Below are 18,884 nucleotides of genomic sequence, written 5' to 3'. Positions count from 1 at the left end.
CAGAATGTGGATGTATTGATTCACAAGTCCATGCCCATTTCAGTGTGTTGCTTTCACTGTTTGAGTTGTCAATAGACCCCTCTCCTTTCTACTCTCCTATGCTGCATCTTCCTTTCTAGGACTTCTGCTCTGTTCATCCTTCCTTCAGATGCTTGGGACAGCAGGTTGGTAGTTGGATTCTGGAGTGTGTAGTGTGGTTTTTGTTTGGCTCAGAGGCACATGGGAAACACTTGTTGCATGAACAATCATACAAAAAGTCATGATCACATGCAGGAAAGAGCTGCCACCAAAGTCACGCTGCTCCAGAAGGATAACATTTGAAGAGGTGCAGTCATATACATATATATTTATCCTGATGTTTCTGTGATTGTGGCTGCTTTGGTTGTTATGATTATAGCTGTGACATTAGATTAGGATTGTATTGTGCTGGCTTGGTGTTGTATTAAATCTACTGTGTCCCTGAACTCTGTGACACATCTGTCATGTTTGATAGAAGCACTTAACCTGAGCAGAGAAGACTCACAGTACAGCTAACTTTGCTCTGTCTGGTGCTGTCTCACTGCCTCATGCAAGGACACTACACCTGACAGCTCTTAAGCAGGTTGATTGACCACAGGCAATACATGAACAAGCAAGAGAAAGATTCAAGTGCTACAGTATGTAGCAGACTGCTTCACTAATTAGTTGAATCATTTTCTTCGTGTTTAAATCAACCCATCAAACTCATGAGTGAAGCTTCCTGTCTGAATCCAGAGGTGGCTTTAAGTAGAAAGGTCACATCTGACACCAGCACTGACAGCCAGTGTGAGTGACTGACAGCTGAAGTCTAGTTAAAGAGGCCTCTAAATGTTTCTCCAAAATAAAATCCTCCAGCACACACACATGTGCACACACACACATTTCTAAACAAACGAACACCCACACACATAAACAGAACAAATCCCGTACTCTAGGGGTTACAAAGTACAGAATGTGGCCAGTGATGTATTACACAACACAATACACAAACACACACACAGAGATACACAAATAAAACTGTGTTTAAACAGGATCAGGAAAACACATCCTCTGAGTCATTCCAAAATTCACTCTGAATGTAACATTGTAACTTTCTAGTCCTCATTAACACAGCACCAGATGGAACTGTGAAGTGAGAACAGAAAATAAGTGATTATCGGTGGATTACTTTTAAAAACCTCTCATCATTACTCATTTGCTCATTTGTGTGTTTATAATAGTGTGCTACCACGTAGAGAATAACTGTACAACGTTCTGTGGTTTTAACCGCCGTTCCTAGTGAGAATAACATCGTATGAACAAGTTAGTAGCTCAGAGCCTCATATCACATCACATCACATCAGCACAAGCAGTGAGGTGATCAGACAGTAACACAAAGGTGAACAGTAAAACTCTCCTGCTGTCTGTAAACATCCATTACAGTTTACATAATCTAGATAAACAGTTTTTTCCAACCTGTCTAATCATCTGACTGCTCATTGCTAATGAACGTGAGCAACCACAACACAACATGATCTAAAAAACTTTCCAATACTGAAACTGATGCAGACAATTATTGGAGGACTTACAGAGCCCAGATAACTATATAATAACAACAACAACAACGGCGACGACAATGACGATAACGACAACATGAATGATAATGATAATGATAAAATGATACTGAGTCAAAAAATACTCCATGTGTAAGTTTTGAGTTTAAACATAAATTAGCCTAAAGTTGCTAAAGTTACAAATGTAATGTTTCATGATATCATTCATTTTCTAAGTTCACTGCTCCCCCGCTCTGCTGCCACTATGGCAAGCAGGAAAAAAATACTTTGGACCTTTGTCTTGTATGTCAGATGCTAAATATCACATGAGCATTGCAGCTCTATCCATTCTAGTCCTTCTAGTCATTATGGAGCATTTCCCTAATGGAGATCTATGCTTGATAGGCCAAAATGCCATTACTTTAATAGATAAATGATGCAGATTAGATGTCTGAACAGGCTATATTCAGCCAAACTCCAAAACTTTCTCTTTTCTACTTTCTGTACTCCATATAACAGAAATGAATCCATATAACAGAAATGATTCAATATAACAGAAATGAATCCATATAACACAAATGAATGCATAAAACAGAAATGTTTCCATATAACAGATATGTGTTCAGTCATTAATTTCAGAGGACTAAAAACTAAAAGCAGCTAACAACTGAAACAGCCATCACTGGAGAGGTACAGGAGATGAGGGACAGCCTTATTAAAACCTTTAAGACCTGTGCTTATTCATCCATGGAATCTAGCCTAGCTGAGATGACACGTGTGGTCTGCACACATACAAAAATGTAGAGTGACAGCTTGTATTACACACTGTGAAGAAATACATTTCTTTAGTTGTGTGTGTGAATAATCTGCAGGGAATTTTAGGACTTTTATGATAAATACAGAAAACAATAAATACTTTTCATCAGAAATCAACGTAGTGTTTGTGTCAGTATGTGAGCTTAAATGTGTGTGCTGAGAGTCTTCTTTTTCAATTTGGCACTATATGAACAAAACTGAACTGAATAGTTTCATTGTCCCTGCCCTTGGCAACTGTGTCTGTGTTTAAGGAGATCAAGCCCCAGCTTGAATTCATTAGCATGGGTGGTTCATGGATCACCCCTTTTGATCCACATCCAGATGCCTTTTCTGCACTGTCAAGTGATGTTTGTAATTGCTCTCTGCATATATAACTATATGATGCAGAGAAGCTTTAAGACCCTGCAGAGGGACTGGGCAGGAAAATCTCTGCAATGAACTTCAATGTAAGGACTGTCATCGTTTGCTGCTACACTACCACTATCAGGTTTGTGTACTTGGCCCTCTTCTTCTCAGAGGCTTTTCCATCCAGTCTTCCCCAGCAAAAGTTAATTCTAGAGGGACTTGTTTGCTTTTGATAATTCCTGTGCAGATGGTACGTTATTGCAGATTATATCTGCCCCTCCCTCAGGTTCTTCAGACACAGAAGAAGTTGGATGGGCTGGAGAGAAAGTCCTAGTGATAGTAAGGTGTCATCTGTTGATCTGTTTGGCCTGTATGTAGTTATTTGTGCAGAGGGCTCTGGTTCTGGTCTTTTTAGGACATAATGGTGGACTTTAAATATGTGGACTGTTGGAGCAGTGAGATGCTTCCAGATCTACCTCGATATGACTAGTGAGCCGAGGTGCTGGCCTTTTGTACTGACAGAGATTCTGTGTAGTTTTTTTATTATTTTTATTTTCAGATACATTGTTGTTTGTTTTGTCGGCTATAAACAAATATTACCTGGTTGCTGCTGGCTGACAGATTATACTCCATTGAAACCATTTTCACAATCCTTGCTTTTGCCTGTTAAGTGTTAAATGGCGCACCAAGTGGAATACACCCAGTGTGAAGCTCAAATAGCTTTTAGCTATGTTAGCTATAAACACTCCGCAGGGCTCTGCTGCACACTGGCTGCTAATTTCCGACACAATGTAGCATTATCAGGGAAAATGTAATAAACTTGGGGTGGTATTTAGCTCAGTTGGTAAAGCATCCGCCCCATGTATGAAGGCTCAGTCCTTGCCGCGGTGGCCCAGAGTTTGAATCCGACCTGTGGCTCTTTTTTCCGCATGCCATTCCCCATCTCTCTCCCCCCACATTTCCTGTCACTCTTCAAGCTGTCTCTGTCAAATAAAGCCCAAAAAGAAAAAAAAATATCTTGGGGGAAAAAAAAAGAGTAATATACTCACACCCAGGCAGGGCAGCGTCTGGCTGACTGGCCAGACTTCCTTTTTCTTGCCCGCCCTGATCTATCCACCTTTGTCAGTTGTGACTGGGGGTGCAGTCAGAGACTGAAAAAGGAAGGAATCCTTATGTAACATGTCTAGAAAATACCATGGCGGACCTATCTGCATTCTTAAGTCATCCGTGATGGTTCTGCTGGGGGGCTCCTGAACACTCCTCTTGGTCCTTCTGCTCACTTAAGGTGAGCTGAACCAGATCATCAAATTGTGTGTTCTGTGATAATCCCCTTCTCCAGTCGATGCTGTTTTGATGTTGCTCCAGAAGTGGCTCTCAGATTTAAGCACTTGCGATAGACCAGAATCAAGTTCATGATCAGCAACTGCATGCATGTCATTTATGTAGATCACTGTGATGTTAGATAATACAAGGCAAGTGCAGGAGCAGTTTTTGATTCCTGATACTGTTAAGAGACAAACACACACACATACACAGTTCAGTTCCACAGAGAGGAGTTTCCCTTGTGTGTCTCAGTCTTCCAGCATGATGAGCATGTAATATTGCCTCTGTATGTTTGTGTGTGTGTATATTTACATTGTGTGTCACATTTTATGTTTTGTGTGTGTAGTGAAGTTTATTGGTGAGCCTATGATATTGTGACCTGTTGTAGTTGTGTGTGTGCTGTGTTTGTCCCGTAGTGCTATGGTGATTTATTCTGCTCAGAGGCTGTTGGCGGCTCAGCGTCTAAAAGTTAGGCTTTCATTTTTCATCCTTCTTTTATGTAAGTACAGGGTTAATTAGGTAGTCTCTTTGAGGTTCCGATCTCCTCAGGAGAGGCTTGAGAACAAAAACAATCGAGGGAGGAAGACAGTTCTTTAGAACTGACAATAGTCTAGTCACTAGAGTTCTAATTTTTGAAAGGTATTTTTAATATTGTATTCAAGTTAACCCTTTTGTTTAATAAATATGCTCTTCAGTTTAGTTCTGTCACAGTCAGCAGAAGACAGGATCAGACTGAAAATCTCATTTCAAATGTTCCAAATGAAACTCAGAGAGCATACTTTGGAAATTAAATCTCAACTATAAAATGAAGTCACTTTTAACTATTTTCTTCCTCCTCTTGATTCATAATGTATCATACGAAGTAAAAAGATGTACAGAATGTCAATGTCAACTGCACAAAAGAATCTTATTATCACTTTATTTCAGGTTTCATGTAATGCATAGGAGAAGTTAGAATCAGACATGCATTCATGGCACAAATGCCCGATTTTAATCATACAAGTGCAGCAACAAGTGCAAGGTGGTTATCCTTGGGCACACTGTCTATGTGGGCACCTGCTTTTTTTGTTGATGATGCACTGCCAAAACTTTCCGGGTGAAACTTTTCTGTAGAATTTCTGTTCCACTTGTGTGAGTAGAAGACTTTAATTGTTTGGGTCACAGCACATACATGTACATTTTTCCAATATAAATGTAGTGTAATTTGACACTAACTGGTGTTTGTGTCACTCTGTTGTGCGATGACTCTGGTTTGACTTTAATTTGAAGTTAATTGTCATTGTCATTCAGAAAGGTAGCGAGGTGTTACCCAGAGCAACGAGACTGCCCATCAGAGAGAACACATTCAACCATGCTGAGTGTGTCTTAGCTTCTAAACTCCACCATGTACAGTCTATGGTGTTGATGTCAACAAAGCCACCCCAAGGTCATCCAATACATTTCCACACCCACACTTCTGTCTCCAGGGGAACTGAAAGAAACGAGTGAAAACACTTTTGTTCAAGGAGAATTTCCACAATAGCAGAGAAAGATCAGATGGAATCACGCATCCAGGCAGACCAGTTAGAATAAGGACTTATCAGTCTGATCAGATTTGTGCAGTACTGTACTTTTTCAGCAGCATCGTGCTATAACTGCTCAGTGTAAATCAAAGATGCACTTGTTGGAATCCTTTGAAATGTTCTAACACATTTAACATTTAACAAACATTTAGGAGAGGAGAGCAAACCAGATTGCTGCTCAGTGTTTGAGTGAGTTCATCTCAACGACTGTCTTTTTACCCTGCCTGTTCCTCTTCTTCCTTTCCTCTCTGTGACCAGGAGGATTTTGTGCAGGGATGCTGAACTGCACTGTATTGTCATGCTCTGTCACCTTGATATGTGTGGCTGAGGGAATGAGGTCTGTGCTCCCACAGCACAGTGGCCTATGCACCCTGAATTGTGTTCACAAAGCATAGAGCCGTGTGGTCTTTTCCACTTCTGTGTCCAACCAAACTAACCTTAAGTAACTTAACTGCATATGATTTAAACTTAACTCCAGATGGCTGTGACGTCGGTATGTGTGTGTGTGTGTGTGTGTGTGTGTGGGTTAGTATCATTGTGACAGTGCTGTATTGCTGTTGATGAGCAGATGAATTTAATTGTGTTTGAGTGTTTTTTGCAAATTTCAACCAGAGACGGCGTTGACACACTGCTGTTTACCTGGTGTTTACTTCTAATTTTGAATTCTAACCTGAGAGTGAGAGTGGCATGCCCATACTCTATGTTAACAGCCTGTGTGAAGGATGTACATGGCCACATAACTAGGCTTAATCCAGCAGAACTTTGTAAACAGTTTTTCTTCATTTCTTAGCTGGTTTACACAATGCGCTTAAATCCAGGGGTAAAAACATTACTTGTTCTAGGCAGTACTCGAGTTGAGGGGGGATGGGGGGGAATGGCATCCGCCCTGGGGGAAAAATGGTCAAAATCATCCCTCTTCTAAAATGGTCATCCCTTCTTCCATCCCTTATGGCATTTTATCAATGCATGTGAAAATTACTTATATTTAACACTGGAAATAGAATTACCATTCGACATTTAGGGGGACTTTATGATAATCAGTCTATTACCTATGTCAGCGGTTTTCAAAGTGTGAGGCGCGCCTCCCTTGGGGGGCGCCAGAGGACTTCAGGGGAGGCGCGGCGGGGGAAAAAATAAAAATATATCTTACAAAGATATGTGTCTCATCACTGTGCGATGAAAACTCGGCGAGCTAGCCCCCAAAGAGTAGCAAAAAAATCCACAAAATGACACAGTATGTCTGATCTTTGCTGTTTCGTGTCAAAAGTTTTATTCCAGCGCGAAGAAACGCTGCTAATGTCTCCTGCTATGTCTCTGCTTTAGTTTGAATCAGTCACGAAGCTCCTGGTTGTTACATAAAGACAAAGAGGCTTTGACAGTGAAGTGAGACCTCTTGCTGCGATATACTACCTTTGGGTTTACTTCATTCTGGATCGTCATTGGTGGGTCAAAGGTGAATGTGGGCGGTACTAATAGATTCTCCTGACTCTGATTGGTCGACAGGTGACAGGTGTCAATCATCCACACTCTGTGTTGTTTTAGCCTTAGCAGCACCGCTAGCTGCTACCTGCTGCTTCATATTCTTTAATACCGCTTGTTTCAAACATCGCGTCGTCTTAAAACTCGAAGTCTTCTTTCCTCCTCCTTAAATTGTGTTTTTTTAAGTGAAGATGTTTTTTAACAAAAATGTGTTTAAATGTATTTAAATATGTTTAAAAACACACAAAGATGTTAAAAACATACACAAAGTTGTGTTTAAAAAAATATTTGAGCACATTCACAAATAAAGATATTTAAAATGTTTTTACAAATATGTTTAAAAAAGATGTGAATGACATGATGTCCATAGTTAAGTGGTTATTGTTTCTTTCCGATAAATAGTATTGTCTTGTGCAGGCCATGCAACTGAGAATGCAAGCTATGAATCAGATGGGATTTAGGATTTGCCATGTCTAGCAAGTCACCCTAAAATTGACTAGAATGCAGGAAATTGCATCTAAGAAATACAAAATTTTCTGGGGGAGGACCCCACGACCCCCCTGCTGGAAAGTATGTCACATAAATGAAAAATGTTCACCATCCACCCGGTTTCTTTTTACAACTAGACTACTGCTTGTAGGTCCAGTATGTAGAATTCTGTGGTGTCTAGCAGTGCAGTTGTAGATTCTCCACCCTCTCCTTTTCCGGTGTAAAGGAAAATCTATGGAGGCTTTGTTTGTCCATTCTGGGCTCCTGTAGGAAGATTGCAGTTCAACATGGTGAACTTCATGTTCGTGCTCTTCAGGTCATTATACACTAATAAAAACATAGTTATGCATATTACAGTACATTTTTTGCCATATTGTGTAAATTGAACCCCCAAAATATTATTTAGCAAGTTTAGGACACACCACGAAATCACCACAGCAAAGCTTCAAATGCAGACTCAGAGTAACAATTAAACACACTGTCATTTTAGCACTGATTTAATATAATGATTGAACATTTAAATAATAAAAATACCATAAAGTCATACAGCCCTTCTCCCATTACATGTGAGTGGAAGAGCCGTCCACCATTTAAATGACATACTGGACCTTTGACGTGTATTTAAATGCAGCGGATGTGAAAGCGGCTTTCTGTATTTAGGCAAACAGTGTGGACGCGCTGAAACTCTGTTCTCATGTCATGTCGTCTTATCCTTCATGTCACAATCAGCTCTTCATCTTCTTTAGGAGCAAGCGGAGCAGCATTCATTCTACGTGTTATTTTTAACAACACAATCTTGTTTTTATATAGGCTACATCACTAACAGCAAGAATATAATCTCACGAGTTGTTGCCAGATGTTGTGTTGCATAGCAACCAAATGATGTAATACTTGTTTTACCATTTGATCTCCTGCTCTCTGATGACTGACGATGCACACTAGTACAGTTTGAGTTTGGTAGGAGGATTAGCTCATTTCTTCTAATGACGGCGGTAATCTACTGAACTTTTGTGTGCAAGGTAACAATAGGCAATAAGTATTGATATTTACTGACACCACAGTTCAGCACCTGAGCATTAGATTGTGCTTGATTACAATTGAGGAGCATGTCAAAAGGCACTGTAGCCCTCTACCATGATGAAATCTACAGAGACGTGTGCACGTGTACACCTCTGTGGACCTTTGTGGATGTAACTGAGTCTGAAGTGCTGATCTGAGTGCACACAGTCTTTATGGATTTTACATCAATAAGGTAAATTGCTAAAACTGTTGCTACTCTATTTTACCATGTGGCTGCTGCCATATTGGTTGGTTTGTGAAAATGAGACAAATTGGATTTTAAAGATGTTAACTTAAAGAAGCAGAGCAAACATTTGACCATGTCTGCGTTTAGTATATGAAATCCATAGTTGATGTGTAGAACATTTGATATGAATGCAGAAGTAGACTTCAACTGACAAATGAAACAGATGAAATGACATTTAGATGCAGAGGAGAAAGGGGGGAAAAAAAACTCATTAATTTGCATCTGTAATTTGCTCTGGAGTGCACAGACACAAAACTCCATAATTATGTCAATTCTGCTGGCTTGCAGACCTGGCATGTGTCTCTTAAAATGTGCAGCATTACTATGAATACCAAATGAATTCATTGCACTAGATATTATTGGGCTGCATTCACGCTTTCTGCAGAATAAAGTACAGTCTTCACCTTGCACCTTGTCTTTAGAGGAGTTAAAATAATCTGTGAAACCTGTTTGATAAATAACAAACAGGCTCAGACGAATGAACCAGAAACAAAATGAACCAGCAACTTTACGTATAAGACGGCAAAGTGAATGAAGAAAAGACATGAGAAGAGAGAAAGTGAAGAAGAGAAGAGTGAGTCCAACTTTTGAATCCATGTTTGTAGGTTTGCTTTAACAGCCTGCAGGCATTTTGCTCTTGTTGAGACTGCTGCTGAACTCGACAGCAGGATCAGATAAGTAGAGACAAACGCAGGGAAGGAGAGTGTGAGAGGTGTTTACTTCAGCCACAGTCTGCATGATATGACTTCACTTTCTTTGTCTCCTTTTCCACTTGTCACATCTATTGGAGGGAGACTTTTTTACATTCAGCCACTTCTCTGCACAAATATTTAGTTTTGCACCCAACTGAAACCACTATTGATAATCTGTAAATTAAAAATCACCAGTGTGCAGTATGTTCTCTCCTACACAGCATGAGACCAGTCTGCATGTTTCCTTTCAGACACTGCATCTGATTGACTTTGTGCTGTGCTTGATTTGAATTATTCTTAGTTTAGCTTACAGACATTATATTTGTTTGGTTTGTTTTCATCAGCGACATTTTAGTCTAGTCTTTGTTTCATCAACCTTTTAAGGCTTCACATTATTTTGCGTACAGTCACTGTGGTTAGGTTTTTATGTTGTGCTTGTCTGGAAAAAGACACATCCACCTGTTCTGTCCACTGAAGCTGTTTCACTCACTTGTTGACTGAAATACTGTTCGTGGTCTGCTTTGGTTTGAGTGGAGGAGCTAAAACATCAGAAAATGAAGCGATATATTGAGAAACATCTAGAGGATTGAGTGGGAACATTAATCCTGGAACTTACTTATTCTCTCTAATAGCGACCGTAGAGGGGATGTTTATTCATAACCGCAGTACAAGCAGGTCAAGCAGCTAAATCAACTTTTGAACAAGAGATCTTCTGAGCAACAGAGAATACTGTTCTGCTAACCTGGGGCTAAGCCACATGTGTAGATGGTGTTGAATAAGACTTTGCATCTGTCTATCCCTCCTTCTTTCACATTACTCTTTAGTTTTTATTTTGTTCTCTGACGTGTACCTTGTGCCATTGTCTTCGCAATTTAACTTTTTTAGAAGAGTGTTTTAAGTTGAAATCATTAACAGAGTGAGAAGAACACATTGACGGAGGAAGAGAATGTCACAGTTTTGGGGTGTCTGATGTCTGCTCACCACAACGTTTAGTCCTTGATCTGTGGACAGATGAGAATCTTTGGTCTGAGGATCTGAGGTGTCTGACTGTGTGGTATGAGGGCAGGAGTTCACTAATAGAGGCAGGGTAGCACCACTTAGTGCTGTGTAAACAAAGAACAAGGTTTAAAACTTCAGTCTTCAGCTAGCGGAGCCAGAGCTGGGAGGCGGGAATCGTCTGTTTCTGATCTTGTTAAAAGTCTCACTGCAGCATTCCGAGCTAATTGGAAGCTGGATGAAAAGAAGTGTGAGTGATGCAGAAATACAAAAAGTTTCAGTAATGAGGTGGGTGGATATGAAGGTGTGGACAACTATCTTCAAGTTACACACACAGAATTCTTTTCAAAGATTACAGAGACTACTGAAGCTGAATTGAATTAGAATTGACCTAAATTTATTGAACTGGTGCTGGATCCTGATTAGTTGCATGTGTTTTCACATGAAGACACAATGGCCCAGGTGTGGAGTAGGGAGAGAGTGGTAATGTAGGATAACTTCAAATTTAGGTTATGGGGGTCTGTTGTACCCTTTTCAGATCAGCACAGAGACACGGGTCAGCATCTGTCTAAACGCCTCAATATACACACATGTACACATACATTAAGCCATCATCATTACGAGGATGATCCTCAGTTCCTCCTGGCCCACTAAGACGTCCGTCCAACCATATAGGCTGCTGTACATGCTAGAACATTTCATAATAATTATTCCCTGTGAGTCTTTTAGTTCTACTTAATAATACTTAATAACACAGTTTTACCTGAACCAGGATTTAGAGCTTTTTTCTGCTTTTATACAGTACATGCACGACCGTTATTTACAAAAAAGTTTCATCCTCAGGTCAGCTGAGCTCCTGTTCCACTGTTAGTTATCCCCTGCTCTGCAGTCTAACTGTTGTGTGTGTTTGTTGTTCAGGAGGAGGCAGCCAAGCCAAAGATTCTTTCCTCGCAGAAGTTATCTCCAAAGTGGTGTTTCCTCGACTGTAAGTACATCATGCTAATCATTTCCTCTTTCCTTGATCACTTTTTCCTCCTGGATAACTCTTTTTCACACCTGAACCACAATAAGGTTTCCACATTTTGCTGTGTAAAGATTTTTATTATTATTCATTACTTTAAGTCAAGCCAAAGTAACTGATAAATGTAAGATATGTACAGCCTTGTGACATCTTGACATGACAGCGAGCTGCTGTATCTCCAGTACTCACAGTGAAATGGCAGAAGAGATTGGCTGGACTAGACGTGGCCCTTTACATTATTACCCTTACATGATTGGCTTTGAAATTAGACTCGTCAACTTCAAGTTCAGCATGTGATGTGAAGATCATTTGACTTATTAAGTTGCTCTCACATTCTGTTTCATGAATTCCTTACATGATGTCTTTTTTCAATGATTCATTTGATAGCAATGTACAAACAACCTACTGACCGCTCTGATCTTTCCAAAAGAAGACTTTTATTTTGTCATGAATGCCTGTCTATTGTAATATTAGAAGATTTTCAATCAAGGACAAAACCACTGTCTCTATTAACAACCTACACCGTCAGTTTATGTAACAGACTGCCAGCTCAATCTGTTAGCTGACTGTCTTTTACTGTTTGTTCCTTTGACTTTTCTTGAAATGAGCCCACGATCAGTGAAAGTGAATCATGAACCTGTTATGTATTTTTCAAAAGCTGTACCATCCAGGCACAAAGATCATCTTTAGGTTTAGTGTTTTCAGATTCATCACTCATAAAACCATTTACAGAGTGATTGAAGTGCTAATTAAGGGAAGTGAAGTGATTTATAGTAACTACAAAAACAAACACACAAAGGAGCAGTTTGACAGGGAGCCAGGAAGATGGCATGATTTACACATCACACACGCCTCCTCTGGACCTGGCCAGCAGCTCTGAAGCCTCTGATCACTTAGCACCTTAGCATATAGCACACCTGAACCTGCTCTTTCATGCACACACAATCATTTCATTTGTATTAATTCATTTGTCTCTCCACTGTCTCAGAATTGTCCCAGACAGTGTGTCTTTGTGTCCCAGGTGCTATTTTTATTGTGCTTGCAACAGGACATCCTTCATTTTGAGTCTTCATCACTGGGGTGTGGCAGTGGCAGTCCAATTTTGACAGAATACATTAAGAGGGTTCAACAATTAATGCAGACATGATTCATATTTACAGATAAACTCATAATATCATCATCTAGGAATAAATAACACAGCTCCACCGTCTCAGTTTTGTTACAGACAGATTGGCACACACCACCAGTGCTCCTACTGCAAGCACTGCTGTGAAACTCTCCTGATAAACATAGCCACAGGCCCACACACACACACACACACACACACACACTTTTACAGTAAACATACTGTGAGCTACACTAAGCACTCATTATGGTTTTGATTGTGCGGTTAAACTGTGGATTTGTTTATTCAGATATATTCATTTAAAGCTGAGCCTTTCCAGGGTTACTCTGTGTCCCGACTTTTTTGGAATTGGGATGTAGCTACTGATCAACTGCGTTGTGTTTGAAGAAAACTGCAGTATCACCTTTGTAGAGGAGCGCTTCATTCAATATTAAACTGGTGATCTTTTGATAATCATGAAGAAATGTTACCCTTCCTTAACATGAAGCCTGGCGACTAGGGTCTATGACTACATGACAGCCAATTTCTTCCTTGACAATAGGTGGTCTTTGACAATAGTGGTAATATATAACTGTCACTATGAAATTAAAGAAACTATCACTAGTGTCAGGTTGTCTTGGTATGTGTCAGTAAAAGTGCTTGTTGATTTGTCTTTCTGTGCATTTTGTTTGTGTATTTGTTTATCAGGGACAATGCACATTAATTACCACTATAATTAGTTATTCAACATGACTAATTTCCATCTTTAGACTGTTGTAAAAAATTATCCTGCTGGCAAAGATGAAAAGTCTCATGGTAATAGCAGTTGGACACTACAAAGTGAAATTAGAACATCTTCTTGAAACCGTTCAGGCTAAAAGGGAACTAATAAAAACAGTTTGAGAGCACAGACCCACATTTAAAGCACCAGTTCATTCAGGCTCATTCTGTTTCTTATACAATGAATGGATGCTGTATAGTTCTGCTATATAGTTCTGTAAAATCTAATTATTTTATGGAAGAGACAATGGGATTAATGTGTTTTTTCTGCCTTTTCTTATCACACTGCAGGCCGTCACATATACACTGCATCTCAGTATAATTGCCGGAGAAGTGGGGAGCCAACTTTTGTACAACTTAACAATGATGCTATTTGCTTTTCTTACAGCACAGATCATATTTAACTGGTTAACACAGCGATTTTGTTTGTCTCTTCAGCTACAACAGCAGATCGTTTCTACAGAATAGACAGAGCACAGGTAAGTCTATCTTGCTCAACTTCACTGGATATTATTTCTCAAGACTATCTCTATCCAATACTACTACTACTAATAATAATACATTTTATTTCATAGGCGCCTTTCTGTCACCCAAGGACACACCTTACAATAAATGAGAGTAGACAGCAAAAAACAGAAACAAACAAAAAGAACCATAAAAGTATATCAAATTACAAGAATACAACATTAAAAACAGGTTAAAAATAGGACAATGCAATTGAATCAGATGGAAAATGTGATTTTTAAGTGCAGACTTGAATTGTGAGAGTGAGTTGATGTTCCTTATGACAGGGGTAGAGAGTATAATACAATTATTATTATAATTACTTACATACAATACATACAATACTGTATGTAAGTAGCCCGATCTCTGAGGTCAGATGACATGGATACTTTGAGAGACACCCTGTGAGACAGCTGCGCATAAAATAAAACCCTGCACGCCCACATCAGGTTCATGTGTGCCCATCTGTCCAGTGGAAGTTTACGTGGAGAAACTAATTTAAAAACATATTATTCTACATCATATCATAGTATACTATCAATACTACACGAATTTAAATGAAAACTAGAAAATTTCTAAAGAAATTTTGAGTGTGCCTGACTCTGGCCCCGTCGCCCCCATACATTATTACTGACACTGCTCAGCAAATTCAGTACTAGAAAAGAAATAGCAATCGATTCCTGGCCGAGCCACACGTTTTGATAACCGTTTTGTGCACATGTGCGACAAAAACTCTGGGAGGAGAATCGAGCCAAAAAAACGGCGTAAGAATAATAAACGCGGTGGCTAACATATAGTGTGCGCTTTCAGGCACACTCAATAAGCGCGGTGGCTAACATATAGTGTGCGCTTTCAGGCACACTCAATAAGCGCGGTGCCTAACATATAGTGTGCGCTTTCAGGCACACTCAAAAAGCGCGGTGGCTAACATATAGTGTGCGCTTTCAGGCACACTCAATAAGCGCGGTGGCTAACATATAGTGTGCGCTTTCAGGCACACTCAATAAGCGCGGTGCCTAACATATAGTGTGCGCTTTCAGGCACACTCAATAAGCGCGGTGGCTAACATATAGTGTGCGCTTTCAGGCACACTCAATAAGCGCGGTGGCTAACATATAGTGTGCGCTTTCAGGCACACTCAATAAGCGCGGTGGCTAACATATAGTGTGCGCTTTCAGGCACACTCAATAAGCGCGGTGGCTAACATATAGTGTGCGCTTTCAGGCACACTCAATAAGCGCGGTGGCTAACATATAGTGTGCGCTTTCAGGCACACTCAATAAGCGCGGTGGCTAACATATAGTGTGCGCTTTCAGGCACACTCAATAAGCGCGGTGCCTAACATATAGTGTGCGCTTTCAGGCACACTCAAAAAGCGCGGTGGCTAACATATAGTGTGCGCTTTCAGGCACACTCAATAAGCGCGGTGGCTAACATATAGTGTGCGCTTTCAGGCACACTCAATAAGCGCGGTGCCTAACATATAGTGTGCGCTTTCAGGCACACTCAAAAAGCGCGGTGGATTACACATAGTGTGCGCTTTCAGGCATACTCAATAAACAAAGATCTCTATCATTTAAAATAAGTTTTGTATTTCCTGTAAAATTCTGTTTCCATGGCAGCCTGCTGCGTAGTCACGTTCATGCACATTCTACACTATCATAGTATACTATCAATACTACACGAATTTGAATGAAAACTAGAAAATTTCTAAAGAAATTTTGAGTGTGCCTGACTCTGGCCCCGTCGCCCCCATACATTATTACTGACACTGCTCAGCAAATTCAGTACTAGAAAAGAAATTTTGAGAGTAAGCTAAATTGTGATGCTAGATAGTAAACAGAGGTAAAATTAATGGTTCAAAAACAGTCAATCCTGAACTGCATTCTCTTTTTTGGAGAATCATCTGTAAATGAAAACAGATTCTATTTCTAACTCAAAGATGCGAGAGTTGGGCGAGTTTTGTCAGCCCTGAGAAGTGGATTTTACAACTGGATTTTAGCAGTTGGACAGGAGGAACTAACCACTGAAAGTTCTTTCCATGATTGGATAAAACTGTCCCCAGTGAACATGATACCCATGGATTTTCTGTGAGTGCACTAGGTTGTGGCTGAACCTGTCTTGGTCACTTAGCTTGTCTCAGGGATCATGTTAATGCTGCAGCAGTGGAAGCAAATGTCCACTTTAACGAGTTTGATCACAATTTGGTTTCTCGCCAGCTGCTTAATTATCCCCCTTCACTACCCATTGTTGAGGTAATGGAGGCTTTCTCTGACAGGTGGCTCACAACAGATACAGAGGCTTCAATGACTGGGTCTGGCCACTGTGTCTTGTTAATATTCAGCTTCTTCTTAGTTTAGAGTTTCACTGTCAGAAGCTCTGGCTTGTGACCGCTCTGAGATCAAGTAGTGTGAAACCTCTCTACTCTGTTACATATTGATCATGTGACTGACTAGACTCACTCAATGAATCAAGGTGATGTACAATATGTTGGCTCAGTCAGCCTGCCAATGGTTACATGTTTAACGCAGTCACTAGTCCTGTTGACCTTACAGCTCTAACAACCATTTTCAAAGTGTATTATTCCGTTTTAGATTTTTTTTCTCTCAGGCCATTGTGGACAAGTTGTTGAATGATTTGGTTTGTGTGTGTGATTTCTTAAAAAAGAAAGATAAATAAGAAAAGATGGCAGCCAGTTAAGTCAGATTCAGATTTTATTTGTATAACCCAAAGTCACAAAGTCCATTTTCCTCAGAGGGCTTTACAATCTGTACAGGGAGTGACACCCTCTGTCCTTAGACCCTCGGTTCGAGTGAGGAAAAACTTGCCCACAAAAACCTTTAACAGGGAAAAAAGGTGGAAGAAACCTCAGGAAGAGCCACAGAGGAGGGATCCCTCTCCCAGGACGGACAGACGTGCAATGGATGTCACGTGTACAGGACAAATCAACACAAACATATTGTACAATTACAATAACTGATAAAATGACAATGAATGATAAAATGACAATGAATTACAATGACTGATAAAATTATTACAGTAGCAGTGGAACCTGTGATAGAGATAGAGAGACACAGATGCACAGCAGCAGCAAATCATTAACTAACTATAAACTGTAATGGAGATATGGCAGCAATAATGAGCCACAATCCATGAGAACCTGCTGGATGAGAAAGCACAGAAACTCCAGGGAAGAAGTTTAGTTAGTAACATGCATTAATGAGACAGTATGTTTACAGATGGTGAGAGAGAGAGATGGTGTGTGTGAGAGAGAGAGAAACAGAGAGAGAGAGAGAGAGAGAGACACAGAGAGAGAGAGAGAGAGAGAGAGTGTGTTCAGTAGGGAGATGTGACTGCATATTCGACCAATACCGTGCCTGACTAGGCATAACACATACAGAGAGAGAGAGAGAGGGGAGGGGAAGGAGAGGGAGTCCCCCGGGCAGTCTAATCCTATGGCAGCATAACTAAGGGATGACCAGAGCCAGCCCTAACTATAGGCTTTATCAAAAAGGAAAGTCTTAAGTCTACTCTTAAAAGTGATGACCGTGTCTGCCTCCCAAGGTACAAGTCTGCTTTGTATGCTTATTTGTGCTCACTTTGTTTAAAACGGTTTCTTTTTTTATCAGGAGCATCTCAACTACGTATCAGAAATCTCCCAGGAAGAGATCTTCATTCTGGACCCTGAACTGGTTGTTATGATGACAGTAGGGACCTCCCCCACAGCCATGCCAGACCTGGTTAATCCCGCCTCCAGCCTGATAAACAGCAGGTAGGTCAACCCCCAACTACTCTGATCCTGTCACCACCTTAGTACAACTAACCAGAGCCATTATAAGAATGTTGCACAGGACAGTACACTGACCTTTTTCGAACCCACATTCTTCATCAGTCAATCTGGTCACAGGTGGATAACTGTCAGGAAATCATGTCTCAGTATTTACATCTTTTGACTGATACTTGATGTCTGGGAAGATGGGAACATATCACAGAAGAATTCAAATTACACACTGCAAAACTAAACTCTTTTGAAGCTTCCCGGTTTGAACCCTGGCTGTGGCCCTTCTGTGTAGAGTTATATACTGTAAGTCCACACATATTGTATATATGTATAAATATATACATATATATACTGTATATAAATAATATGGCTGTTAATGTGGGAAGGGCAAAGTTCATGGTAGTTGGTTCAGCAAGCACACACTAATTTCAGTGCTGCTTCACAGTTTGAGTTGTCAAGCTTATTGAGCCTGTTAGAGGGCAAAGCCTGCATGAAGTACAACTGCATAATTCTGAAGTGTGTGTGTGTGTGTGTGTGTGTGTGTGTGTGTGTGTGTGCGTGTGCACACATAAGAGCCTTTGTGTGTGTGTGTGGGTGTGTAAATACATGAATAATATTTTCTATCTGCATTTTTCCACTTTTTTTTTCTTCTCAGTAACAGCCAAGTGTTACTATAATATTAGCTATGGTTGTGTATGTGCATGTGTGTGTGTATCTGTAGAAAACACAATTTTTTCTGCTTGCCTTGCCTCCATATGAAATCCTTTTAAGCATATTTACACACAGATACACAGATTAAATTCTCACCTACAGGAAACCTGTTCGAGCAGCTGTCTTTAAACTCAAGCAGTCTCTCTCTCTGTCACACACACACTCTCTCTCTCTCTCTCTCTCTCTCTCTCTCTCTCTCTCTCTCTCTCTCATTCTTCAGGCAGGAGGAGAAGATTGTACAGAGAACAGAACAGAACAGAACAGAACAGAAGAGAGAATCATTTATCTTCTGTTCACTGATTTTTAGGGGTTTGTTTCATTTTCTTCATTGGCACCAAATCCCATGAAAAGACTTTTTATTTATGTTCATGAATAGTCTTATGTTTTTCATATACTATACAGATAATCAGTTAAGCATGTTAGT

General features: G+C 40.1%; 1 protein-coding gene across 7 annotated transcripts in view; it reads left to right on the top strand.

The window, feature by feature from the left end:
* LOC104937050 (diacylglycerol kinase zeta) overlaps positions 1–18,884 on the top strand; it is a 99,281-nt gene that overhangs the window by 50,282 nt on the left and 30,115 nt on the right. For 6 of the 7 annotated variants that reach the window (XM_019260335.2, XM_019260334.2, XM_019260333.2 and 3 more), the window contains 4 exons: positions 120–164; positions 11,477–11,543; positions 13,903–13,943; positions 17,598–17,740. In XM_019260335.2, coding sequence (XP_019115880.1) covers positions 120–164; positions 11,477–11,543; positions 13,903–13,943; positions 17,598–17,740 — 296 coding nt within the window. The remainder of the gene's footprint in view (positions 1–119; positions 165–11,476; positions 11,544–13,902; positions 13,944–17,597; positions 17,741–18,884) is intronic. The other variant, XM_010753189.3, reaches the window with a different exon arrangement.

The sequence above is a fragment of the Larimichthys crocea genome, chromosome XIII (genome assembly GCF_000972845.2).
Source record: "Larimichthys crocea isolate SSNF chromosome XIII, L_crocea_2.0, whole genome shotgun sequence".
Taxonomy (NCBI): domain Eukaryota; kingdom Metazoa; phylum Chordata; class Actinopteri; family Sciaenidae; genus Larimichthys; species Larimichthys crocea.
This window is presented reverse-complemented; position numbering and strand designations above follow the sequence as displayed.